Consider the following 27,711-nt stretch of genomic DNA (forward strand, 5'->3'; position numbering starts at 1 on the left):
TCCTAGGCTATCCTGCTACACCCTTTCAAGTTTATCGTCCAATGAAAGCAAGCACCTATAACTTTATATTCTTATATTAAAAAAAACTGAATATAAGTAATATAAATAGAATCAGACCAAGATAAGTTGGCAGCGATTTTGACAGCTTAGTGCAACTGTTATTTTGTTTCATAGGCTGCGCTATCAAAATCGCTGCCAACTTAGCTTGGTCTGACTCTAAATTTACAAGAACAGTAAAACGCATTCTTTTTTTTTTCAACGTAGGTAATATACCTGTAAAACTTAAATAGGTAGTAGCGAAGCGTAAACATTTGTTTACGTTCTGTCTCAGAATAGATAAATTTTATTTAAAAAAATGCTTCGTTATAAATTCCACGTTCAATTCAAATTTCAAACTGATATTGGATAGCTAGAGATGCTGTGCCTCCCCATAGCATGTTCTCTTTCCGCTCCCTAGGGTTGTCAAGTTTTTGTGATACTCAAAGGTTTCATGACCTAACTCTTTCTATTCCTACTTTCGTGTATCATTTTACGTTGACAGTCTCAATAACTGTTGTCAGCAGTTCGCCGAGTCTGCAAGCCCAGCGTCCGCGAACAATTGAGTGATATGCTGTATAGAATAGGTATCTAGGTGGTTACAGATTATTTACAAATTCTAACCAACAGGAATATACGTTAAAAGAACATTGCTCCATCTCGTGTAAAAAAGTAGGTACGCTTAGATACGGCATTGAGCTATAAATAGAATCAGAACTAGATTTAATATTAAGCATGACCGCTTTAATTTTAGCTAACTCGAACGTTAGGCTTGCTTGGTTAGTTTTATCTACCAAAAGTGCATATATAAGAGCGTGTAGGGGAGACCGGGGCTAGAATTAACAGAGATAAGCGTAAACAAGCAGTTTTTGTCATAAGTTATAATCCTGTCCAGTCATGTTCAAATATAGGAAGGCTATGGAAGCTTTGAGATGTGGGTCTAATATTTTTTCTAAGAAACTAGGTTTTTTATCTTATTTTATTATTTTTAATGTTTTTTTTTAGCGGAAAGGGTAAACATTTGACCACAATCTCACCTGATGGTGTCGATGCAGTCTAGGATGGAACATGCTTACCTAAAAGATGTCTATTCACTCTCGATTTAAAAAGATCCAAATTATAGTGAATTCCACTCCTTAGCCTTTCGCATGATAAAGCTGGATGCATAGCGTTTAGTGCGAATCAGCGGCAGAGTAACGATGTAAGGGTGAAACGCAAGTGCGCGTCTAGTCCCACGGTGGCAGAACGGAGATGGGGGGATTATGTAATCCCATCGCACACTCCCCGAAATGTATCCTGTAGAATACCGATCAACAGGCAACCTTTTTACGGTGTTCTAGGCTCTGCAGTCTAGCCTCAACCAATCTCGTATCTCCAATAAACTTCCTATTAGCGCGTTTGTCTATTGAATATAAGGCGGCTAGCTGATACTTGGCGGATCCATCCCAAAGGTGGCTGCAATAGGTACTCCATACACGACCGGACTTGTTGGACTATGTAAAGCTGAAGAAGCTGCCCCGGTGTGACGTACCGCTTGACCTTAGAAAGGACGCCTAATCGTCTTGCTGCAGATTTAGCCAGAGATTCAATATACGCCCCAAAGCTCATGTTAGACGAGATACTTGTGCCAAGTAGCTGAAGATGGTTGGATATCGGTACGGATACATCTCGGAAAGTCGGAGTCAGGTCGAAAGGACTCCATTTCGCAGAGAACAGACACACCTGCGTTTTGGTAGCGTTGAATTTGACCAGGACTTGACCATAATTTAGGTATTGAACGTAATAAAGCTTTTTCGTATTAAAAAATCCAAGGGGCCATAATACAAATAACACTATGGCATGTATTTACTGTAGGTAGGTACTGTTAATGAAAGAAAGGTCTTTAATTAAATATAAAAAATATTACTAATAGTTTGATAGTTATTACCGAGCTGAGTTTTGTTATGTAAAGAGGGTACGTTTTACTCCTGATGTAATTGTTTAACATAATTATGAGAACACATTGTAATATTGGGTTTATGTATATATAAAAAAACTGATCCCCGGATGCGTTAATTGCAGTTCCAATCACGGGGTAAAATATTTTCATAATTTCCTGCGTAAAGACTTTATTAAAAAAACCTAAAACAACATGATCATGGAAAGGATGGAAGTGATTTAATACAAGAATCAAGTTGACATTTTTGGTTTGAAGTTGCTCCTGAAAATAACAATTAATAATAGCCCTTAATATGAAATCAAATGACTTAATTGAAACATAAAGGGGCCTACTGATTACTAGTTCGCCGGACGATATCGTCCTGTCAGTTATTCGCAAAAGCTGACACTCGCGAATAACTGGTAATCAGTGGGCCCCTTTAAACACATGTAAAATGTGAATGTAAATATAAATGCTCTAAACTAAATTAGATTGGGCACTAACTGTGAGCCAGCACCCGGCACCTGTCATCCTATGATGAACCTACTATTGAAAGTACGGATAAATAAGTAAATATATTTACGTACCTACATCTGATTACAAGTATTAACTTTTGAATGCAAATATTCTAATTAAAGTATTTTTCAAACAGGATGGGTACTGTAACAGATGTCATCTCAATACAATTTAGCGATATTTTAAGGTTATAAATTGTATGGAGATAATATCTGTAATACCCCAAAATCTCATTTATATAAGCCTCTATAAAACGTCGCCGATAATCGCATGCGATTTGCTTTACATTGCGGCATTTGATCGATCCATTTAACTCGTTGCACCTGCACCTTCTTAGTCGAGTATCTACATACATTGTCTCAAATCGCATGCCATTAGTTGCAACGTTTGTAGAAGCCTTAAAAGTCCGCAGCAAGCTCGGTTTTCCATACATACTTAGTTACGCTCTAATTTTAAAATATGTATAGCGAATTTAAGTTTTTCATACAAAACTTGTTTTTACTCTATTTCGTTTATTTTATAAGCTGGAGGCATTATACCTCATGTTATTGTATATGTAAAGTTTCATTACGTCGTTTTAAGAACGAAATTCCGTTTATATGGGAAGGTGAAATTCGGCCGAGCTTGCTGCGGACTCTTAACGTTCAGGTAAGTAGATAATCTCCGACTCCGACGCTACTAATATAAGTTTATATAATAATATGAGTTTAGTAATTTGAATATAAGTTTGAATGTTATAACATATTAGGCAATCAAGTAATCGATAGATTATTATACAAATATTGGTTTTACTAACATTTTTACATTTCTCATATTTACCAGTCAAGCGTGACTCGAGAAGCATTTATAAAAAGTGTGCTGGTACGGAACCTTAGGAGCGCCAGTCGCTCATGGCCAGTTTTTTCTTAAAATATGAGTAAATGCAACATAATGATGATTGATGGCGGTTGACAATTGAGAATTAAATAAATTGTAATAGTTTCATTCAAGGTACTAGTAATTCTGAATATCACTTTAGTTCTGCGGATTCTCTATATTTGGTGAAATAATGTCTGGATTACGAATTTGAATGCCAGCTGTTGATGATTCTTGATATTTTGGTGCATTTCCGGCGCAATGAAACGACCACTGTAGGTATTACATATACTTACCCCTTGTAACAGCGTAACCAAGCCGCTTGCGTGCTGTGAAAAATACCTGCAAGGTGAAGTGAATTATAAAACTTATGACTTACTGCTTAGCCTGCATTTGGAACCATTTTGGTTTTTACGTAAACTTATTTACTACTTTAAACGTAATAAAACCAGTTAAATTCGTAGCATCGAAATATTCGAAACACTAGCTAAATAAAAATCAAATCAAAGGAGATGAGGGTCTGTAGCTAAAATTGTCTAAGAGGGTATGCGAAATGCATGCAGTAGTTGGATTTTTTGCTGGTATTAGTTAATTTCTTAGTCTACCTGGGAGCGCAGTATACACTTAGAATTTGGAAAAAAACTAATATTTTATTTCAGGAAGGACTGAAGTATGTGTTATTGCATTGTGCATTTCGAATACTTCGTTTGTCTGTAAAAAAATCTAATTTATTATTGTATCGTACGAAAATAAATGACTTTTAAACCAGTTTTGCGTTTAACTCGAAATCTATTTTTACAGTTACTGCACTTTAGGGATTGCACGGCAGAGTTACTTTCAGACACCTAATAAGCGTACCTCCCCGTGGGGCTATACCATAAGTTGTAAAACTTCCAATAGCATTATACATAGATTGTCTGATATATATTTCATGTATAGATTGCCTGAAATTAATTTTTAAACATTGCTTAGATGTTTACACTTATATTGTATTAACCGTTAAGTGGATCCCTGGATCAAAAAATGCACTGGAAAAATTAAAAGTACGCGCGATTATATTTAATTGCTTGTTTTTTGACATTTTATTAATTTATGTTGGCAAAATTTGGTAAAATCGACCCTACATCAAGCAATGTGAACGTGCCTAAGTTCAATAAATTGTACCTGATTCATTAGTTTATCGTTTATAACTTTCGTTAATTTCCATTTTAATTTTAAACAGTTTGTAGATACGTTGTTCACGGGTTGGTGAATAATCATGGATCCCCTGTTGGAGTTATGTATAGCCCAGTTTTGGTAAGGATTCGGTATCATTTTCTAAACTAAATTATGAATGAACGATCTATGAAACGGGGATTGCATTTCCAGTAGTAATGTTTCAATTAATGATGAAACTCAATAAATATATTCTTTTGTTTATTCCTTATGTTTTCCTATTTTTACTCCACAATTTAGAATGCACCCATCATTAAATGACGCCGGCACAAATTTGCGTGTTTATTTTTTCAGGAATTATTGTCGATTATATATCATTACAACAAAGCGTCTGAAAATCAATCCTATTTGACATGAAATAAATAAAAATGTACCTATAAATAGTAATAATATTTTCCAGTGGCACTTTTCACTACACATTTTTTGTTGACACTGTACGGGGGTCGTGAGGCGCGGCCGTGCGCACGTTCAGCAGCGTCTGCGCACCCTACTGATATGAAACGACGCAGCGAGCTGACAAATCTATTTTCATTTGCATTTTTACATTCGTCATTATTGCTTCAATTTTTTTATAAAGTGTGTCAACGTTATTATAAATGTGGATGTGTGTGCAAGAACTAGATTTTTTTCATTAATTACTTTTTTATTTATGCAACACTTATTTTAATAATACGTATATATAAACACAAAATAAAATAAAATAAAATACATTATCTTTTAAATAAAATTATTGTGTGTGTTTTTGCGTTTATACCAATTCAAAAGTGCTGCTTCGAAAATTAGCGGTAAGATAAAGTATTGGAGGATAAAAATCACCTCAGAAAATTCCTACTAGGTATACCTACAAAAACCAAAAACCGTATACCTTCACATGAAACGGTACAAAAACACGCGAGTTCGCCGTGACAGCCTTCATGTGGAGGGTACCGTCTATCAGGGTGTTGACAAGTTCCGCTACCTCGGATGTACAGTCACCGATACAAACACCCGGGAGGAGGAGATTGCACTGCGCATTCAAAACGCACTACGATGTAGTGCAGCCCTCCATAAAGTGTTGGTGTCTAGGCTTCTCAGTAAGAATACAAAACTAAGAATCTATAAAACCGTCATTCGGCCTATTCTCATGTACGGCTGTGAGGCCTGGACACTAACTCAAAAAGAGGAAAGTCAGCTCCTGATAGCGGAAAGAAAAGTGCTCAGGAAGATCCTGGGACCTGTCCGAAGTGACGACGGCCCCTGGAGGATCCGGAAAAAAACCGAGATTGAAGAGTTGGTGGCTGAGCCCAATATCATCGGCGTAACTAAATCCCACAGACTTCGCTGGCTCGGTCACCTACTCAGAATGGGGGTGGATCGCGTAGTCAAGGAAGCGTACTTGAGGCGACCAACCGGCCGTCGACCGATCGGGCGCCCCAGGTACCGCTGGTGTGATGTCGTGGAGGTGGACCTGCGTCGGCTGAATGCCAATCCATGGCAGGAAACCGCGCTGGATCGGGACAGGTGGCGTTCTTTCGTTTCGGAGGCCAAGATTCTTTTTGGATCGCTGAGCCAAAGCAGTTAGTTAGTTATACCTACAAAATTTGTTGTTTTACATATTCAATTTCACATTTTGTTTATTATTAACTGTATATTTTATTTTTTCACATATACGATAATGATTTCAGACGTGATTATTAATTTATATATGTATTACCTATAGCTACATAGAAATATCCTAAGTTAGATATAGAAGAGGCCTTAACGCATGGTTAGTTGCTACTCTTCAAAGGCCGATGGTGTTCAGAAAAAGTATAAAGGTTATGTTGAGGATAATTTTGTTTGCATAATGTTTACTTCAAATGGTCTATTTCTGTAACACTATCTCCGCTATTATCCCGTCCGATATTGTCCTTGTGAGCAAATAAAAATATCCTCATCAAACACGTACAATAGTTTTTTTTTTAATTTCATTTCATTATGCTCTTGGGCATATTGGCCATAATGTTTTTTTCAAGTAGGTATAAATGAATTTTACTTTTAAAATACTGACTTTTATAAATTATTTCTATTGTGTATGTTTATAAATAGAGTAGAGTACCCAAACGCCTTGTAGATGGCCGACCGCAGAGCCGCAAAGGTAAAGGCAGGCCCAAGCTCAGGTAGTTGGACGGTGTATACCAATATATCAGGACCTTAGGAGTGACAAGTTAGAGAAGGAAAGCCACGAATATATCGGACTGGAGAGATTTGCCTGGTCAAGGCAAAGGCCCACCCGCGGCTGGAATGCCTCAGATGTTGTTGATGTTTATAAATATTTAATTTGATTAATTAATAGACATTTAAAATATTTTTAAACAATTTTCAATCGTGGCTGAATGCCGGATGGGTCTGTGCCTTCGATGTCTAACCTGTCAAAAAATTACAATAAGTACGGCAGACAAATCTTTGAAATTTCACCGTATTTGAGAATTATTTCGCTTAAAATTTAGTTTTAATTCGCAAGTGTGATGAAAAATATTGTGTGTGACTCCGGGGTTAAGCATATTGCAAACTCGGGCCTTTAATTCCCTCCATCATGCGGCCGTTGGGAATAATTATCCTCGTTTCCAATATCTCACTTACCCCGCTCGTTGCACAATGTACTACTATTGTTCACTATACTTTTCTAGAAACAGTCAACTACTAGGCCCTCACCGAAACGACTCTAACAAACTTAAGCTCAATATGATTGTGTTGTTTTTAATTATCACTTAGTTCATATGGCCAATTTCTGTCTCTATAGTCATATAAGCTCTATGTCAGGATAATATTGCATTGACTTTCTTTCACGGGCTTTCATATATAGGTATACCAAAGTAGAACACTAATATTGTTCTACTATAGCTTCCAAGATTTGTCAGACAGTACTAAATAACATGACAAGCTTATAAAACGGACAGTAGGTAATAATAGATAATTATTTCTCTCTTAAGTATTACGTTAAGAATGCAAGGTTGTCAAAATAATCAAGTGCTTTCTAAGTTCGTGGCAGTAAAATCGTTCGACCGTGCACAGTCATATCTACCGACCTTACTTGCATACACACGCACGCCGCAATGTGCATAACCTAGGAAGGAAGCATATTCATATTAAAAAAATATATTCTAAGGTTAATGCGTCCAATCTTGTCTGCGGCATGTTCCTACATAAGCGTATTTTTTTATTCTCTCTACCTTCAGCTACTGTACACCATTTGCTATTGCCTGAGGGAAAGGCTGCCTAAAAGCAATCTCTAGATAAATATCTATTCATTTAACAATATATAGCAAGTGTACGGCATTACTCACAGACAGATTTGGCCCCATAATAAACCTCACATAATTTTAAGTTCGCACAGAGATCAATATAAAGTTGCAACTGTAAAAGAGGTTTAGCTATTAGAAAGATGTAACCATGTCAATGAACTACAAAAATACCCACTTGGGAAACCTGTTTATTTACTCTTCCGTTGGTACCTTCCATCCTTTTACGTTGGTAAACTGCTTCAGATATAGAAAAAGTCAAGCATTATAAAATATAAACCGTGGTTCACCTAATTCCTAATTGGGAAATAAGATGTATGCAGTATGTAAAAATAAAAAATATAATAACACAAGAAACAATACAAATACACAAATGCACAACACGTTTATTTACAAAAATATGATTAGGTTTCTAAAAGAACAAATAGGACAAGTTTAATTGGTTTAATTATCTATCTCTGCTATATGTATATTAAAACAATACTTAATTAGATGGAAAAATATTATTTTCACTATCACAAACATTCGGTCCATATTAAAAGTATCTTATTATATAAATTCAAACTAACTTAACTATACATTTTAAAGGTAAAATACTAACTTATTTATTGCTTTAATTCTCGACTTTATTATTATTCAGAAATAGTCAAGTTAAAAAAGTTATTGTACAAAATGTTATAAACGAAGATTTTTTATATCTACCATGCATTGTATATTTACAGTAACGTAGATAGCCTAGTGCTCGACACTGCACCAACAGTTGCCACCTTAAACCTTAATTCTTAACAAATTATGTAGATGTGAAACAGGCTCTTAACTACTTGAATTAGGCAGCTGTCCGACCGCTGATGAGAAGCGGACTTGCGATGGACTATTTTCTCACGTAAAAAGACGGACACGTAGATCCCGTGTGAGTAAAAGATATGTTTTTATTTTAATCGTTACACTGTTTACACTTCCTATACAACCAAAATATTTATTAGCAGAAAATACTCAATCGCAAAGAAAAATTCATTTCATTAATTTCTCACTAATCGTTGGCATTGGGACGCTTGGCTGTCAAACACTAGGAGGTTTACCTTATATTCTTTATATTATTATTAAGTGTGTTGCCACCGCACAAAGAAATTTGCGGTTTTCATTTACGCTAGTGAAAACATAAGTATCTAGGATGCGGTACCTTCAATTTCCGATCATGTTTATTACTTTTACTTGTTATTTAACTTATTTATGACGGTTTATTATGATATTGGAGGCAAACGAGCAGACGGAGCGCCCGGTGATAAGCGATTACCATCGCCCATGGACACCCTCAACACCAGAGGGCTTTGAGGGGAGAGAGATTGGGATTGGTTTCCTATGATGAAGTCAAGTACGAACTGGGTTTTTGTTTGCAATTATCAGTTTCGTTTTTAATTTTAAGTGCGTAATTTATGGGCTCTATTCCAATGTTTTTGAACCGATATGCTGCGATGTTATAATTTTACATTACTTTGATATAATAGGGGGTCAGCGTAAGATTGGTCCGCATACAGCATGGTGATCGATCTTTTTTGGAATCGGTATGCCATTACACCGATTTAAAATACCCAATGGATATCGGAAAATGCACCAATATGCAAGTTCAAGTGCTTTTACACTGTCATAAATGCATAAAAAAGAAATGTTGCAATAACATATTGCGAAAAATTCGGTCTGCATTCACACTTGAGTGGGATAGCCTTGACATTGGTCGCGGTGATTGTGAATTTGCCGAGGTTCACGATGCACAATAGGTAGTTAATGAAAACCAAAAGTAGACATTACGACCAGTCGTTAGATATAGGCTAAAATGTAACAAGTAGAAGTAAATAGGCACTTGCAGTTCTAAAAAATCGGTACGAGTTTCAACTTATTCTCATAAGTTTCATATGTACTCAATATATATATACTCTAGCACATCGACCTTGTCAGTAGAAATAGGTGGTAAATTAAAAAAAATGTAGGCGCGAAGTGTTGACTTCCCATAGAAAATTTGAATTACGCGCGTTTTTCTACTGACAAGTTGGTTGTGGTTCAGTATAGTAGCTTTTGATTTTTACATACATATTATACGTATATTCTTCAGGACGTGGATTGTATAAAAGAATTGCTTTTTAATATATTCATAATTAATGTCCATGTGAAGCGATCTTACTGTCATTATAAAATGTGGCCCAGACGCCGTTTAATCAATTCGAAATTTTGTAAAAATGAAGAAGAGTAGGTAGTCATGGTATAAAGTGTGGTAGTCATATCCTAACACTGATTTCTTGACGCCCAGGCCTTAAATGTAGGCACATTATGTTCATAAACACAATCATCACTATCTTTTTCTACTTCAAGGCGGAGCCCCTACATTGTTGGGGACTATTTCTGACGTGTTGTCGGCTTCCTCCGCGTCGGTCTCCTTAAGCACCGGCTCCTCGGGCTCGTCGCGCGTGAGCGCGCGGTACTTCTTCGCTATGATCTCCCAGTCCACGACGTTTTCTATCCTCGTCATGTTGTTGAAACTCATCTGGGAACCCAGCGGGCTCAGGTGCACCACTGAGAGGCGTGTAGAGTCTAGAAGGGTAAATAATTATAATATGACTTAATGTTTTTAATGATATTACGAAATTATATAAGTGTATAAATGTTTTTGAGCGTTCCTTTGGATTATGGGCAGTTAGTCCTCTGGGGTTTGGGTCAGTCAACTAGGAACCCGTATCGATTCGCCTGTTTCTCTATCTGTTTGTCTGTCCGTTCGTGGCTTAGTTCACTGGTCGTTTGTACAAGAAATCTGGTATTTGGCATGGGTAGGTATACTCGTATACATATCAATTACGTTGACAAATTCACAAACAGGACAGTCAGCATCAAAAGTAGCAGGTCAGACTACGCGTCAAAAGTACCTGGTCTTGAGAATTCTCGAAACCTCATACAATAACTTTACATAAACATATAAATATACAGTCAACCAATTTGATTTTAGAGCCACTTTGTATTTGCTATACCTTAGTGTCAATGACTTGTCCTCTCGTATATCATTAATAATTAATATGAAAGCATATGAATTATTATTGCTACAAATTACAAAGTAGCTCAGATATCAAATTGATTGACTAGTTTATGTACCTATATAATTACGTCTTTTTCCCAGAAGGATGGGCAGATACCACATATTTCCATTAAATAAATAAATATTATAGGACATTATTACACAAATTGACTGAGTCCCACAATAAGCTGATTAAGGCTTGTGTTGTGGGTTCTTAGACAACGATATATATAATATATAAATATTTAGAAATACTTAAATACATAGATAACACCCATGACTCAGGAACAAATATCTGTGTTCATCACACAAATAAATGCCCTTACCAGGATTTGAACCCGGGACCATCGGCTTCATAGTCAGGGTCACTACCCACTAGGCCAGACCGGTCGTCAAAGCTGCTGTGATGCTGTTGACCTGACCTTTCCCTAGAATATCTCCGGTTTGGTGGAAAAATATCTCCGCTAACAATTCTAATTAAAAAGGAACTAGAAGATAGGTAGAGTAAGTAGTATACAAAACCTAACTTTGACTCCTTGAACTTTAAAACTTATAGAAATACTCGTTTTTTTATTTGCTAGTTTGATTTACCTTTGGGCACAACTTGTCCCCTCTTCACCTTGGACAGCCACTTGGCACCGGCCTTGGTCCTCGCGCTCATCTGGTCCTGCCTCTGCAATCCAATCATATGCACCAGGCTTGGACGCTTCTTCTTTGTTATGCGACCCTGTGCAATGGTATTAATGGAGCGTCACTAAGTGGCGTGCAAGTGCATATAATTGTTCATCAATATGTATAAAATAACGATGGTTAATGATCAAAAATAATAAATTGATCATCGAAGGGACGACTGATTTGTGCTAGTGTCATCGGACTATAAATAGGCAATGTGTGAGTGCCATAAACGTCCCGTGAGTGACGATTGTTTTCAAACAAAGGATTTTGCCAATTGAATTATTCATCCGTTCATTAAAAATTATATCTTGTTTTCCCATCCATAGGAACAAAAGAGCCAATGCGTTGTGGATATTTTAATAGTTTTCTGTAGTCAACATGGGGACTTCATGGTTCGTGTAGGTATAGCAGTGATGATGTAGTGTACAGTGATTCTACGAGTTGACTCTCGGCTAGGTACCTAACTGATTTGAGTGATTTGCTATCAGACCCGATCCTCCGATATGCTTTAACTTCGGGCTACCCATTTTTAAACTATGATGAATGATGTCACAAAGTAATAAATACTTTTTTGCATTCATTATATGGAAGTTAAAAATTTAAATATATATTCTTTGAACTAATAGCTGTTATTTAAAAAAATAAGTGGTCCATTTGCCTAATGTTGGCCACGCCTTTTTACCTGAAGTTGTTAGCACTTGAAAAATGTACATATGTTATGAGTTTGAGGCGTCCTACCTCTATACTCGTTCATATCCTTACATTGCCCCAATGAAGTGTATGTGGATAATAATAGGAACCTTGCACTTTTGGATGAGCCACATGAGCCAGGTGGTGACAAGGTTGAGCGGCGACGGGGCCGTGGTGGTGCGGTGCATGTTGCGGATCAGCTTCGACAGCCCGTACTTCCACTCGATGTCTGACTGGGCCTGTAACACCGCCACGTTATCAATTCTTATCATGAGGTAACATTATGAACAATGTGCAGCAAACTGTATTTAGCCGATTCTAGTCGGTTTTCAGTTTGGGATTTAGGACTCGATCTTTTGTAATACGAAGTCGAGACCTTGATTACATTAAACAGATATCTACATTCGGTGCCTCGAAAACATTTTTTAATCTGAGATTAGACAAAACTTTGGAAAAAATCCTCAGTAATTTTCATGCGATAAATGTATGTTTAATTAAATTTTCATAAAATTTAGTCATGAAGGTTGAAATATAATACCTACCGGTGAATCTTTAAAACCATGTGCAATCATGTAAAGTGGAGTTCAATAGAAAAGAGAAATAATGTAAACAAACCAAATTACCTTAGTAATCTCGCACTATTTGTGGACAGCCCTGATTTATCAACAGTCTATATACTTAAACCGTATATTTATATCAATATCTTGTTAATATATGCGTTAATTATCAATATTTCAAAGAAAGAACTATCATAATACTATTAGGTTATACTTACGTCAAATGCTAGCAAAATCTGTTATATTTGTTTACATTATTTGTCTTTTCTTTTGAACTCCACTTTAGTGGTGGTCCTGTGGTTATTAAATTTAAAATATTTAAATTGACGTACGGAATTTGATTTCTCCTGTCCATTTATATTTTTTAATTACCTATTATAAAATTTTCATTATGCATTTTGTAACTACATTACATCATGCAAGAGAAGCTTCACTTAAGTTTTTGGCCTATACTAGATTCTTATTTTTAGCATAAGATATTTTTTTTTCCTATAAGAAATAAAAAAAATATTACTTATAATATTAGAAATATTATTTATTTAAAAATAGCTTATGATTAACTTATTTAATCTAAATTGTATAACTAAGTATATTAACTATGCAGTATGTAAATAATACAGCTACATCGAAAGCTATTAGCTATCAATGATATCCATCATCAATATTCATGTGACGGAATAGTATTAAAAATGTAGAATGTAGATTATGTTCGAATTGTTTGGTCAGAGAAGTGCGTAAACACATGTATGTGTATGGCATAGGTAATTTATTATAATAGTTTAATTTATTTAGCCACATGTTTAGTTAGTAGTGCATTGTTAAGTTATGGCATGTTAATTCGTAATGCATTAAGTATACGTGATTTGTGTCCCACGGACGTTACCTGAATCCGCTGGTACGTATCTGACATCATAGCGATGAGCAGATTGATTAGCACGACCACGGACACCAGCATGTAGATTCCGAACACTATTTTGAAGAGATAGTTGGTCCAGAGCGGTTGCACGTTGCTGTCGTTGCGGTGCACGCGCGTCTGTTCCGTCGTTGTCTGGCCGAACACCGCGAAGAACAGCAGCTCGAATGAGAATAGTGGATTCATGGTCACTGCGAACAAATGTACACGCGAGGTGACATACGCAGTTACCTGGATGCGCTGATAAGTGTCCGACATCATCGCAATGAGGAGCGTGACCAACACCACTACCGACATCAGCAAGTATCCTCCGAACACGAACTTGAACAGGTTCTGGCTCCACAGGGGCCGCAGGGCTGAGACGTAGTTCAGGTCCGACAAGGTGAGCTGGCCGAAAAGGGCGAAGAACAATTTCTCGAACGCCTCGATCGCCGACAATGACGCTAGAAGACAATACTCAAATGGGCCACGTTTCTTTCGATTCTACTCAAACATCAAGACACGAATAGGTTAGGTTGATGCAACGCTCGGTGATATTGCTCTAGATTCGTTCCTTGTGAAACAGAAAATAAAATAAAACATGACTTACTGACATAGAAAAAAACACATTCGGCAACTTTGGTTTGAGCTAACACATAGGGCTGTGAGAGATCTTGGGTAAAATCTTAAAATGATCGTGTAGGAGAATGGATGGGGTAGACTGATACTTTGGTTTTAAATAATGAAAAACTATGAATTTTAAAATGTTTAACTTGTGCGATGAATGATATGATCAGAATGTTTTTTTTTTTAGGCTAGGCATCACGAGATCATAGTGCCAATTAGTATTAATTTTGAGTCATTGCATCAATCTACTCCGTCCCTCTACTTCAGCTAGGTGTCACAGACATGGACAGCGTGCGCGCCCGGCGCCACATTGAGGACAATCAGCCAAACATATCCGAAACATAAAGGTGCCTCAAGAGCCAAGACACCGGTGTAAAGTAAACGCAGGACATAAGCCAGCCACGGCATGCGCAAAAAAACTTGCTCCATCAAATGCGTGAGGTCGGCCACTCATTCCACTAAATCTAGATTTGTGACGCGCAATGCATGTTCTGTGTCGACATTCATAAGGTAGGTTATACTACACGTTTTCATAAAGCGCGCGCATGGCTCAAGTGAAGCAGAATATGCATTGTTTACGGGGTCTTAACAATTAGGTACAAGACAATCTAATCCATTTCGCTGCCATAACTCATATCGCATTTGTAAATTCACGACGATATAAATTATAGAAAACGATATTTTCTATATTACAATTCCTAACACATTCCACATGAGGTGTTTGTATAGCAGCACAATAATCTAACAAAACAAAAATATTTTACATTTATTTTATTCAACGATGATAACATTCTCGATGTGATATAACATTCAAGCTTTTAAGCGGATGCATGGGTCATTAGAACATAAAGAAAATAAGCACATCGAGATAATATGCGATCATCGTATGAAAGTGAAACATGTAGACTGACTCTGGTCTCTAACTCGGACTTACGTCCCGTCGGCTGCCCCTGTTTCCTCCGATATGATTCCCCGGGCAGTGGGTTTGTCCATTGTTCATCATTTGTTTGTCGTTTCGTTCGAAGATTAGCATCTATTATGTAATTTGTATTAATACCAATAAACTATACATAATTTAATTATATACACATTCGGATATTATAACCTAACTACAGTAAAACAAAAAAAAAAACATATATCTAAAAATGATTATGAGTTTATTAAATGATGTAATAGATTCACACTCACCGTCTGAAAACAGTTTCCTCCGAGCCGTTCTTGCAATTTTCGCGTCCTCTGGTTTGACAATATTCCTGAATGGCTGGTTTAACGCAACGATATGCATCGAGAAACCAAATACAAATATCGCTAACACTGCGAGAAACCTTCCCAAGTCTTTCATGAGGTCACCGATGATAATGGCCCACGGCCCGAATAAATGATGGAATGACAGGAAATCCAGGATTTGAACACAAGCTAGTAAAAAGGATAAGGCAAAACACTGATTTCTACAGTACATTAGAGTTGGCCAGTATTTTTTTTCGACAAAAATCCAACCCACGACATGCGTGGCTACTCCGATCATACCCAATAATAATACTGCTATTTTAATCCACCCTAAGCCTGATTTGTCACTGGGGTTAGTTAGCTCGAACAAAAGAAGACCGCTCAACCAAATGAGCAGCATCCACTCGTACCATCTCGGTACTAAACTTTCCCTAAATATTGAGTTATAAATGGGCGTAATTGCCACTAAAGCTAACAATACCATGAGGTAAATGTGAGAAGTCAAATATGACATGAACTTAATAATTGGAACCTTATTGTATTTTAAAATTGGAAGAGAAAACACCATCCAAACAGGCGGACAGATTATAAATGCGAAAAAAAGGAACATAATTTTGATGCCAGTCCATTTGAGGCTCCCTCTCCAGAGTTCCTGAAACAATAAATATGTATCAGTAAGTAGTCATTTATTCATGGTTTTCATAAGTGAGCGTAATGTTCTTTGTAACTTAGAAAAAGTTACCTATATTTTACCTGAAGATATCTTTGAACAACTGTGTGAGCAATGACTTCTTTTTGTTCATTCTCAATGAGAACATCGAGGAACTCGATGTTTCGGTTATCGGTGGCGGTGAGGATGTGCCCGGCGGAGTCCGCGCCCGCCGCAAGCGCCAGCAGCTCGGTAGCCATCGCCTCGCATTGTTTTCCCGCGGCGATGAGGTCTTTGGCACGTTCCTTTTCCTGTTACGGACACACAATGCATGTTAAATACTTGATGCTATCTGCACGTATCTAACTACACTATGTCAAGGTACAAACAATGACATTACCTTAGTAGATAAATTAATATATATGTTGGATAACTTAGCAGCGGTATCAACGGGCGCTGGTGAAACAAGCACGAATTCCTCTATTGGTATATTGTTGTGATTTTTTGAGCACACCATGAGGTTGTAAACGAATCGTTTATCGTCCATTAAAGATTGCGTGTCATGCTCTTTATGTAACAAGTACTCAAGGACGTCGTTGTGGTTTTCAGATGCGGCGAACCATATAGGTGCACAATTTAGATTCGTTTCACTTTTAGGTGATGCTCCAGATTCGCATAGAAGTTTGACAACGTTGAGGTGTCCGGCTTTTGCTGCACAGTGTAATGGCGTCCAACCGTTTTTATCTGTGGCATTGATTTCTGCACCTTGTCCGAGTAAAACCTCAACCATCTGGTAATGTCCATGGGTAGAAGCTATATGCAAGCCAGTTTTTCCATGCCGATCAGTGCTTTGAAGTAACTCTGCTGATCTACTGAGTAAAAGGCCGACGATCGACATATGCCCACCGAAGCACGCCAGATGGAGTGGATTATAGCCCTGAAAAGATTTTAGACACGTGTTTTAACTACTTATAATATTATATTAATCAACAATAAAACAATACAAATTGACACTGACATTTTCTGTACTAGCGGCGTCAACTTGCACTCCCGCCGAGTTGAGTAGTAATCGCACAACGTTTTCGTTGCCATTGTAGGCCGCCAGGTGAAGTGGAGTCAGGCCAGATTCGGACCCTAGTACGGGAACTAGGGATACACCGGTTGGAGCTTCCGACTTTACAGTCCCTGGGACATGGGATAGCAGCTCGCGCACGGTTTCTGTAAAAAATAATAGTTGATCATGTAGGAAAAGCTGGATCTGGTACATTTTGCAATATTTTATAAAACAATACTAAGTACCAGCTTGTCCGTAATACGCTGCTATGTGTAATGGAGTGAGGCCTAGCTTTTTACTCGATATCCTCAAAGTATTGGTTGACCTCATAACATCTAACACATTAGTATGTCCATGTTCAGCAGCTAAATGTACAGCGGTGAGGCCTGCTCTATTCTCGTCGGTACAAGATGCACCCGCTCTTACGAGGACTCGGACCACGTCTGCATGGCCTCCCTCCGCTGCCAACTGCAGCGGAGTAGAGTCGTTCAATTTATTACGGGCGGAAATAACGCCAGTCCGATCAAACTTCATAAGTTCTTCAATCACTTTCACTGAACCTTGAATAGCAGCTATATGGGCGCATGTATTCCCGTCCTTTGTAGTGGCCATTACTAAGTTTGGATGTTGCTGTAAAAATAACTGCACAACCTCTGAATAATTGTTTTGTGCAGCTGCATGTATAGGTTTCTGTCCTAATTCGTCAGTAGCATCGATATTTGCTCCAAGCTCTAACAAAAGCTTACAAACTTCAATTTGTCCGCTAGCCGCCGCTAGATGTAATGGTGTCTGCTTTTTCAGCGTAAGCACATCTATCATGGCGTTATGGTCGCGTATTAAAAATTTCACTAAGTGTGCGTACCCATTCATTGCTGCCAAGTGTAGAGCCGTTCTTCCGTTTCTAGCTTTAGAATTGATAAAGGCTTTATTGGTTAGCAGTGCATCACAGACTTGTAGATAACCGTGTTCAGCGGCTAAGTGCAAGGCAGACCGCCCTTCCACATCGAATACATCTACCCTGGCATGGTTAGATAATAGAGTACTGACCAGTTCCATATGTCCTCTATGGCATGCTATGAGAAGCGGCGTCCAACCAACAGAATTTTGTTTATTAAGGGCTCTACCAACGTCAGCAGCTGACATATGTGTTATCATTTCTGTCATAACGTCATTATTTCCCGCAATCGCACAAAAGTGGAATGCCGTTTCATGATTATGCTTTGTTATAAGGGTTACGTCAGCCCCATTTTCTATGAGGCATTTCACAACTTCTCTGTCAGCTGCGGGAATTTTCACTTCTTCTTTTTTGATTTTGCAAGCGTAATGAAGAGCGCTTGCTCCATCATCATCGACGGCGTCCAAGTATGAAGTCGCGACGCTTTCGCCTTTATGCTCCTTCACGAACTCTATGAGGTGGCGTACGACGTCCGGTTGACAACTTCTGCAGGCCATGTGAAGAGGCGTTTCTCCAGTCTGAAAGTAATTTATAATTATGTCATTACTTGTTCGATCTTTTAATGTCAGCATAATAAAAGTAGCAACAATAATAAGTCTTGCCTTAGTCTTTTTTAACGGGTCTCCTCCATCCTCCAATAAAAGTACCAAAGTTGCCAAATTTCCATATCTAGCTGCCACGTGAACCGGTGTCATTCCATCCTCGGTCGCTTTGTTCGGCCCGGCTCCAGACTTTAACAGCATCAATGCGCACTTATCACCTGTATTTTTTTTTAAAGTAATATTAATGTCTCAACCATTTGATTGCATCTTACTATGTATCTACAAGAACCACAATATACCTTCAGGTATTCTCGCAGCAATGTGTAACGGCGTTTCTCGCTGCTTGCCCCCTCTAATGTGAACATCAGCTCCATAACCGAGTAAGGTTTCCACCACAGCAGGTTTGCAGGATTCCACCGCTATGTGGAGAGCCGTGTAGTTATCCTACAGCACAATGGAAATGGTAAGCATATAATAATTCTAGTTAATAAAATATTTTGATACCTATATTGTAAAAGTATGTATCTTACGTTAGTGGTTACGTCCACGCTTTCTCCTTTTTGCAGGAGGGTGTTGATGATTCCAACGTGTCCATAGCGTGCTGCTGTGTGTATACTGCGGGCACCATCCTGAAAAATTCAAATTAGGATATCCGGTTATCGAAGTTTTTCATCAAATCCGTCGTTTTGCTTGACTTGCCTAATTCGTGTTGTAGGGCGTTTGGCCTATCTTTATAATATTTTTGGTTATTAATGTCATTGTATACTAGATTCTGCCCGCTGCGTAACTTCGCCTGCGTGGGACGATGATGATGATTGATAAAAACTATCCTATGTAATTTCTCGGGCCTCAAACTATCTCCATACCAAAGGGCCTCGCCGGAATGCCATAGTAAAAACGCCCCTGGTTGAAAATGAAATTCTTATGCACGTTTATTTGTATTATGATATTACATATAATTTTGCTGAATATTATGCTTTAAATCCGGTATTTCGGCCAGGCTCTTTATTCTAAATCGATTCAGCGTGAAGAGGTAACCGACAGGCAGGCAGACAGACAGACAGACCGAGTTACTTTCGTATTAATAATATTAGTTCATAGAATTAAAAATTAATTCACAATTTACAGAATCGCTTATCGTTTGTATTTAATACATGTAATTGCGGGTTAAAATTGCATAAAAACCATCAAACCTTATTAGGCATATGGAGATAGACTCCTTTCTTGAAGAGCATCATAGCGCAGTCGGCATGGCCGTTTAGGGAGGCAATGTGCATGAGCGTGCTGCCGTCCTTCGTGCGCTCGAAGATGGACGCCTTGAACTTGTCCGCCAGCAGCTCGATGATGGCCGCGTGCCCGTTCTCCGCCGCCAAGTGCATCGGAGTCCGGTCTGAAATTAATGGGGTTGCATTGTTTAAGTTCAAGTTTATAAGATGTTGAAGACAATTTAAAGTTGGCAAAACTTACCTTCATTATCAGCAATAGCTGCATTAGCCCTGACTCCGTAGAAGTACTTGACGAGCGGCTCATCGCCTTCGGCGGCGGAGATGTGCAGCGCCGTCATACCGGCCTCGTTGGTGGCGTCGATGGCGGCGCCGTAGTCTACGAGGATGCGCGCCATGTCGACGTCGCGTCGGCGCGCTGCCAGGTGCAACGCCGTGTCGCCGGCCGGCGTCGATGCCTGACAATATAACCTTCAGCTTTATTGTAGGTATTCGAAATACTGAACGCGGATTAGTATTGTGTGAGAGTTCGTAAAACGTATCTACTATAAGTATATAACTAATAGACATGCAAACTAAATTGCTCTTGTGTTTAAATTTAGTTTAAACCTAGCGTTACATGATAATTGTATTATTGTAATTTTTACTTTATTTAGTTTATAAGTTTAGGATTAAGTAACATGTCCCATATTGTATGCATTACAGGGTATCATGTACAGTCAGCATCAAAAGTAGCTGATGAAACAACGCGGCAAAAGTATCTGATATTCCGGATAACTTTTCCAAATATAGATAAATTGTTTAAATTCGCGCTCAAAAGTATATCTTTTACAATCTTAGTTATTCTATATTAAAGACATCACTTTTTGGTAAGCTGTTACAGAATGGTAGATACTTATGAAACGTTATTTGATCCGCTACTTTTGACGCTGACTGTACTATAGCGTGCGCGTCTGTGATCCGCTTTTTAAATCTCAAAACTCAAACAGCCTCATCCGTCGGGTTTTATAAATCTTCGGTTTTAAATTTAGATCTCTTTCCTCCAAGTGAATTAGCCATCATCGTTCATTCCACTCGCATCTCATCAATTCATCTTATTCACAACTAAATTTTCAGCAGAGTTTTTTTTGTACCTATTCCTTCATGCGGAAGACAGACATACATCGCCATCGAGTTTAAGATAGCCACTTAAAAATAAGCGTTAAAATTGTGTTTTTATAAAAATTTAGTTTATACACCGTGTAAACATACATATGTAAACTAGTGATATCTATTTTTTTTAATGGTTCAAATTATACGTGTTCTTCAGGAAGTTATTGTTTCACTGCAGTACCTACTAAGTCTAAAATATAAGATCTTTATGTGATGAACATGATAAAACAATGGATTAAATGAATATGAATAACCTAGCTCCAGCACTGTCTTGATATGATTGATGAGAGGGTGTCCAGGGAAACAATACAACTGATTAGCGAAAGGACAAACATATTTACCAAAAAGTACCAATTTAAGTAGATACTTACCTATACATTTCGTTGTCAATTAGATTAGTGTATTTTATGAAAGTTGTTACATAATTAATTACCCTTGTTCAATCTGTGTCCTACTTATTGTTGTGCCAAAAATACATGTAGATAATATAATTCGTTCATCGAAATCAAGTTTCATGTTTCATATTATGTAATAACATTTTCGGTTGATACTTTCTGGTTGGCTGAATTGAATAATGTAATTTCAGCGTCTGATGTTTTTGCTAATTTATTGATTTGGTTTCGATTTAAAACGGCATTGTTTGTTGAAGACAGGTATAAAAAACTTCTATAATTGGTGTAATTATAAGCTCAGTTTATTTTTGCCCTTTGTGTTTTTATTGCGTTTAGTATACTCGTAATTTGCTCAGCTTACTAATAAAAACAACCAGGATGAAGTATTAAAAAAACTACTTATGCAAACCTACAGCCTTTGCAGTGATTCGTGACACGAACATTTGTACGGGCTCAAAAGTGCTAGTTCTTAAAGTGCAAGAATATCGATTGTGACCAAGCATATGAAGATGTTAATGCCAAGCGTAGGCAAATAACAAGTACCTACCTAGAACAAATGCCTATAATAAGTACTTACCGACTGTAATCATATTTTTCTTAAGATCATTATACATATGTAAAATAAAATCCTATCCTAATATCATTCTCTCACTGTTTTTGATGAATTATTATGGGTCTTAAATACTAGCACAACACAAAAAATACGACTACAAGAGCAATACGCAGTATAATTAAAATTGACTTTTCTATATTTCTTTCCTTCTTTCCAGCCGTTTGGGCTGTAGGGCGTGCCAAAGAAATGGACATACATACCTACATACATTTACACGCTGAAAAACATTAACCTCCTTTTGACGCAGTCGGATAAAAAATATAGGGATTTAGAAATCATTTTGAATTGTAATCCCATCGCTGTAATATAATATGAAGACCTATTCAGTCAGTGGTATTTTGTTATTTGGTATTATATGTATATACTTGATTTGACGTTATTTGTGTAACTAGCAGTGGCGGTGCGTCGCAAATATTCGTAGGGAACCCGGAGCTAATTTTGCTTTCCTTTTCTCCATGAATCGATCGTGAAAGTACTCAACGGGCTGAAATTAGACAAGCCGATGGGAATCGAGTTCTTTGAACGATCCGCCACTGGTAACTCGTGCAAAGGAGAATGGGCAAATTGTCCCATGGATGTATACTGTTGAGACATATCTCGTTTGAAAGGGTTTACTCTTAGCATTATTTTATTGTATGACACCAACTTTGGATAACTTGCAGGGACTGAGCAATTTAAAAAAAAGAGTGGCGAATATAAACTGTTGTTTTACAAAGTCCTTGTTATGTAGCCGGTTGTTAGGTGTTTTGTATGAAAGAATATGAGAAATTCTAGATTTCTGTTTACCACTACTTACGTTTAAGTACGTACAGGGCTGGAATTAGTTGATAAAACATATGCTTGAATCAAAAATACTGCTATTAAACACTGAAACTTGCTTGTATACTCAAGCCATATATATCATTTAAAAGACATTTTTATAAAGTATTTTAATATATATATACTTGCACTCAAATGCTTGCAGGGGCGGTAATAAAACTAGTTTTTTCGTTAATTAATTGTGGTTAATGCCGCTTTGTTTGTTCTACCTGGCACTAGATGGAGCCTTGGTAGCAGTTTGGGTAATTTTTACTATTGGTATATACAATTGAGTCATATCCTATTTGGAAGGTCTTCAATTAAGCATTAATTACTTATATGACACCAAAGACCGAAAGTGTCCAGGGAAGATGATATTAATAATTTTGATCATGCGCTGCGGCGTAAACTGGAACTAAAAAATGTCATTTATTTAGAGTTACTTTTGTAACCATTTACATCACTTTGCATGCCTGAAATATAATGAAAAATTAATTTATATATTTTTTTAAATTATTACCGCTCAATAAATGGCACTAAACTACTTAATTATGATTTTTCAAATCGTCTCTAGTACTGACATATTGCGTGCAATAGGAGAACCGAATGAGCGGCAAATGCTGGATCCGTATAGTCGCTTATAAACGCTAAAAATGTCACCGAAGAATAAGTTTGTTTAATTCGGAACTTTGACAATAAAACGAGTGGTTACCTTGAACTAGTAAGTTTCGTCTATTTATCTCTCTTGCTCTTACATATTCGAGTGATAAAGGTAGAAAAAGCATTATATTTTTTAAAGTTCGCGTTATCAATCAATCAATAAGAATTTATTTCGAACAATGTCCATATTGTGTTAGTAACATACAAATACTTAAATCTAGGGTTAGTATGACAAGATATTACTGCAAATGCCTACATAAAGGGGCATGTAGCTGCACCCAGTGCTTCAGCCACGGTGTGTCCCACCGGTCGGCCAACGTGCACAGGATGGTATTCGAGCTGGCGCGCCACCGCCTCAACAGCGAGCTACACCTCTTCCTGATGATCGCGTGGAAGCCATCGATCCGTCCCTCCGTGAACATACCAGAGGCGCTACAGTGCCGCGGCAGCCCGAACACCACCCTGTACGCGTTGTTGTACTGCACCCGCAGAGCGTTGTATGCCCGCTGCGTATAGCTGATCCATAGGCTGCACGTGTAGAAGGACTGGCAATATGCTTTAAAAAGCGTAGCCTTCACCTTTTCGGTACATCGTGCAAACCTACGAGCCAACATATTGCAGCGCACAGCCAGCGCTCTGCGTTCCCTCTCAATATCCATGTTGTCACACATGTCATCGGTGACCCAGTGGCCCAAATACTTAAAATGCTGAACTTGTGCTAAAGGAGTTCCACAAAGAGTCACAGGGGGCACGCTGTAGGTTTTATTACCCGCTTTAAACAGCATAAACTCGCTTTTGTTAGCATTGTACTTGAGCCCATGGGCCTCCGCGTACGACTCACATTTGCGCAGTAAACTAATTAAACCACCCACTGAGGGGCTCAGCAGCACCATGTCATCCGCGTAGCTGATGTTATTAACGCGCACTCCGTCTATGGAACATCCCACACTGGCACTACTGAGCTCCTCCAGCAGTCGGTTCATATATAGGTTGAAGAGGCGGGGTGAACTTAACCCCCCCTGCCTCACTCCGCACTTCATCCTATATGTCTCCGAATACGCTCCAGCCCACTTAACACTATTTTCTTGGTTACCATACCAATATTTAAGCAACGAGGTAACCTCATACGGCAGATCCGTATCAGATTGTAACTTACGCCACAGCATGTCATAAGATACGAGGTCGAATGCTTTTGACAGGTCCAGGTAACAGGCATATACGGGTGTTTTTCTTGCCGTATAGTACTGGACAGTCTGCTTCAGACATAAGATGGCAGATTCAGTAGATAGGCCAGGTCTGAAGCCGAACTGCGCGTCGTGCAGGTGTATATGCTTAGCCAGCTGTTTGTCGAGCAGACTGTCCAGAACCTTGGCAATAACATTGGCCAGCGAGATGGGCCTATAGTTGGACATGTCAGAAACATCGCCCGTTTTGTTCTTAACAATTGGGACAACTACTGTATGCGTAAGTTCATCCGGCAGATAACTGTGACTTAAACAAAGGTTAAAAAACAATGCAAGAATTCTTGGTAGGTGCACACCCGCGTACTTCAAATGCTCTATGCTTAAGCTGTCTTTCCCAGGAGACTTCCCTCGCACCATCTTATTAATGACTGAAGCTACCTGTTTAGCAGAGAATCTCACAATATTAACCTCAGGATGACGATCAGCATCGCACATATGAGACGGGGGCGACAGCGGTGGATCAACCTTAAAGTGGCGCTGAAACGCATTAGCTATATCACTCGGCTCATGCAACCCAGCTACGCTCACAGGAAAGGCCGCCTTAGGGTTTAATTTATTAGTCGATTTCCAAAATTTACCAAATTTTTTACTAGAGTGTAGCCGTTACGTTATGTCCCGCTAGAAACGTTATATAAACTTATTATTAAACATGAAATAAGATTCCTAAGCAATAAGTAGGTAAGTAAATGTATTTATGGAGTACCATAATTAGCAGCAAGAAAATAAATCTAAGTTTATATGTTACGATAAAATAAATCGTAAAAAGGTACTATGTACATACTTGTTATGTCTCTCTGCAGGAAAATTGTGTAAAAGTGAAACATTTGAGATTGCGTCTCGGTTCAAAGCAACGTTCCCTTCGTTTGCCATATGAAGCAGGATTAAATTGTGTAGTTTTAAGTTCTCATGTAAGTGAATTGTCAAATTCTTAGTGAGAATAAAGAATCTTAAACCTAAAATTAACGCAGTGAATACATTACAAGCATCAGCGACTCTTAACGGCTTGCCAAGCTAAGATAGTAGCTATATTTCGTTCCATTATATATACATATGAAATAAAAACTTTTGAATACATTTAACACCTTTATTTCATATAAATTGAAAAATAACTGACGGCATACATTTTCTTCACGGTCGCACAAATATTAGCAGGACGAGTCGACAAGTTAATTTAAAGCAAGCATTGGTGAATAGGTGCATCCAGATCCAGATAAGAGAATGCATGGTTATTGCGCCAATCTCGGACCATTTGCGATTGGTTTGCTAAGGGCACCGCTAGTTGGTGCGGATGCACAGAGCACTTATACATACCTTATTAAATAAAAACTTTTGAATACATTTAACATCTTTATTTCATATAAATTGAAAAATAAGTGACGGCATAGATTTTTTTCACGGTCGCACAAATATTATCAGGACGAGTCGACAAGTTACTTTAAAGCAAGCATTGGTGAATAGGTGCATCCAGATCCAGATAAGGGAATGCATGGTTATTGCGCCAATCTCGGACCATTTGCGATTAGTTTGCTAGCTGGAGCGGGTTAATGAAAAACAGTAACTGGCGACGCTAACTGGCGCGGACGCGTGTGACGATTTTTACCTACAAAGGCACCCGCGCGCGTGCACCCGCTCCGTGCACTCGCGCCAGCTAGCAATCGCCCTTAACCTTTTGAACGCCAAGAATACCCTAAGGCGTCGTAACTAGCTATGCTCAAAGCGTCATAAATACATTATAGCTGATATAGCCGCTGTCAGAGTAACCTTCACACTTTCAAGTAAAGTTTAGGGCATAGGGCGTCCGCAACGTCGCGCGTCTGCATGGAGCGGGCGTGCGGCTTACAATATGAGCAACGCTAACTGGCGCGGACGCGTGCGACTGATTTTACTTACAAAGGCACTTTCGCGTGTTTGCCCGCTCCGTGCACTAGCGCCAGCTAGCAAACGCCCTTAACCTTTTGAACGTCAAGAACACCTAAAGGCGCCGTCACTAGACATGATTTAAGGGCCATGAACACATTAATGATTATAGCTATTATAATCGCTGTCAAAGTCCCTAAAGCAATACTCATGCACTTTCAAGCTCACTTGCGCCCGTGACCTTGGCGTGTAAGTAACGTTTTTGTTTATGGCGTTCAAAGGGTAAAGTATCAATGTCGTAATGCGTCGCTAGCGCGTTATTTTCGAATCGCACTCGTGCTCCCGTGTTGGCCTGCACACGCGTTGTACACTTCTTGTTATTGGAACAGTTTGTGCGCCTAGATAACACAAGTACACATACACAACTCGCAAAATGCTCGCGTGCTGTTGTTTATATGTAAAGTACGTCTTCTAGGGCCGCGGATTGGACCCACGCGACCGGCGGGGCGGTGAGCGGCATACATTGGTCGCAATGCAAGCTGTAAAGCTAGCACAGTGCATGAGGGACGCGCGGTTTCTCTCACCACATATTTAGGTGTTCTTGCCGTTCAAAAGGCTAAAAGCACCTAATGAGGTGGCTTTACATTAGGTAGAGCGCCCACACGCCGATCCGGTGTGCAGGCTAAGAAAATCGCTATGTAGGCCAATTCGAAAGTGCAACTGACATTAAACCAATTTTAGAATAATATTGGAATGATACCAGTTAGCTGTCATTCGTGCGTTCATTTCGCACTTATACGCATGTATTTGTGCGAGCGAGACGCCCACAACTGACTGATTCCAATATTACTCTAATATCGGTGTGCACGCCCCTTTTTATTCATAAGCAAGGTAAGATTGAACCACTATTGAAGGCTGCGAAGAGGCCGGCAATGGAACTGGTAGCGTTCGATGGAGGCAATCAGTTTTCTGTCAAATGCAAGTTCAAATTGGCCTGTCTCACTCGCACATCGGAGCAGCGTTTCATATAAGCGTACTTTGTTATA

At 38.5% G+C, this 27,711-nt stretch overlaps 3 protein-coding genes across 7 annotated transcripts in view; 1 reads left to right on the forward strand and 2 right to left on the reverse strand.

The window, feature by feature from the left end:
- Window positions 1–5,125, reverse strand: part of LOC133534777 (pancreatic triacylglycerol lipase-like) — a 25,155-nt gene extending 20,030 nt beyond the window's left edge. The window contains exons 1-2 of one of the 2 annotated variants that reach the window (XM_061874052.1): window positions 4,915–5,125; window positions 3,622–3,667 (exon numbers count right to left, since the gene is read on the reverse strand). In XM_061874052.1, coding sequence (XP_061730036.1) covers window positions 3,622–3,667; window positions 4,915–4,960 — 92 coding nt within the window. In that variant the 5' untranslated portion in view covers window positions 4,961–5,125. The remainder of the gene's footprint in view (window positions 1–3,621; window positions 3,668–4,914) is intronic. The other variant, XM_061874051.1, reaches the window with a different exon arrangement.
- The window catches only part of LOC133534778 (uncharacterized), a 69,661-nt gene that overhangs the window by 29,817 nt on the left and 12,133 nt on the right, over window positions 1–27,711 (forward strand). The window lies entirely within an intron of this gene.
- Window positions 8,231–27,711, reverse strand: part of LOC133534772 (serine/threonine-protein phosphatase 6 regulatory ankyrin repeat subunit B) — a 56,521-nt gene continuing 37,040 nt past the window's right edge. Inside the window, exons 6-19 of one of the 4 annotated variants that reach the window (XM_061874041.1) lie at window positions 20,194–20,407; window positions 19,920–20,116; window positions 19,257–19,355; window positions 19,026–19,170; window positions 17,475–18,944; window positions 17,194–17,393; window positions 16,576–17,112; window positions 16,280–16,486; window positions 15,488–16,178; window positions 15,234–15,332; window positions 13,925–14,136; window positions 12,334–12,462; window positions 11,450–11,531; window positions 8,231–10,383 (exon numbers count right to left, since the gene is read on the reverse strand). In XM_061874041.1, the coding sequence (XP_061730025.1) occupies window positions 10,160–10,383; window positions 11,450–11,531; window positions 12,334–12,462; window positions 13,925–14,136; window positions 15,234–15,332; window positions 15,488–16,178; window positions 16,280–16,486; window positions 16,576–17,112; window positions 17,194–17,393; window positions 17,475–18,944; window positions 19,026–19,170; window positions 19,257–19,355; window positions 19,920–20,116; window positions 20,194–20,407 (4,506 nt within the window). In that variant the 3' untranslated portion in view covers window positions 8,231–10,159. Of the gene's footprint in view, window positions 10,384–11,449; window positions 11,586–12,333; window positions 12,463–13,663; window positions 14,137–15,233; window positions 15,333–15,487; window positions 16,179–16,279; window positions 16,487–16,575; window positions 17,113–17,193; window positions 17,394–17,474; window positions 18,945–19,025; window positions 19,171–19,256; window positions 19,356–19,919; window positions 20,117–20,193; window positions 20,408–27,711 lie in introns of all 4 variants that reach the window. The other 3 variants (XM_061874040.1, XM_061874039.1, XM_061874042.1) reach the window with 3 other exon arrangements.

Source organism: Cydia pomonella, chromosome 2, assembly GCF_033807575.1.
Source record: "Cydia pomonella isolate Wapato2018A chromosome 2, ilCydPomo1, whole genome shotgun sequence".
In the NCBI taxonomy this organism is placed as follows: domain Eukaryota; kingdom Metazoa; phylum Arthropoda; class Insecta; order Lepidoptera; family Tortricidae; genus Cydia; species Cydia pomonella.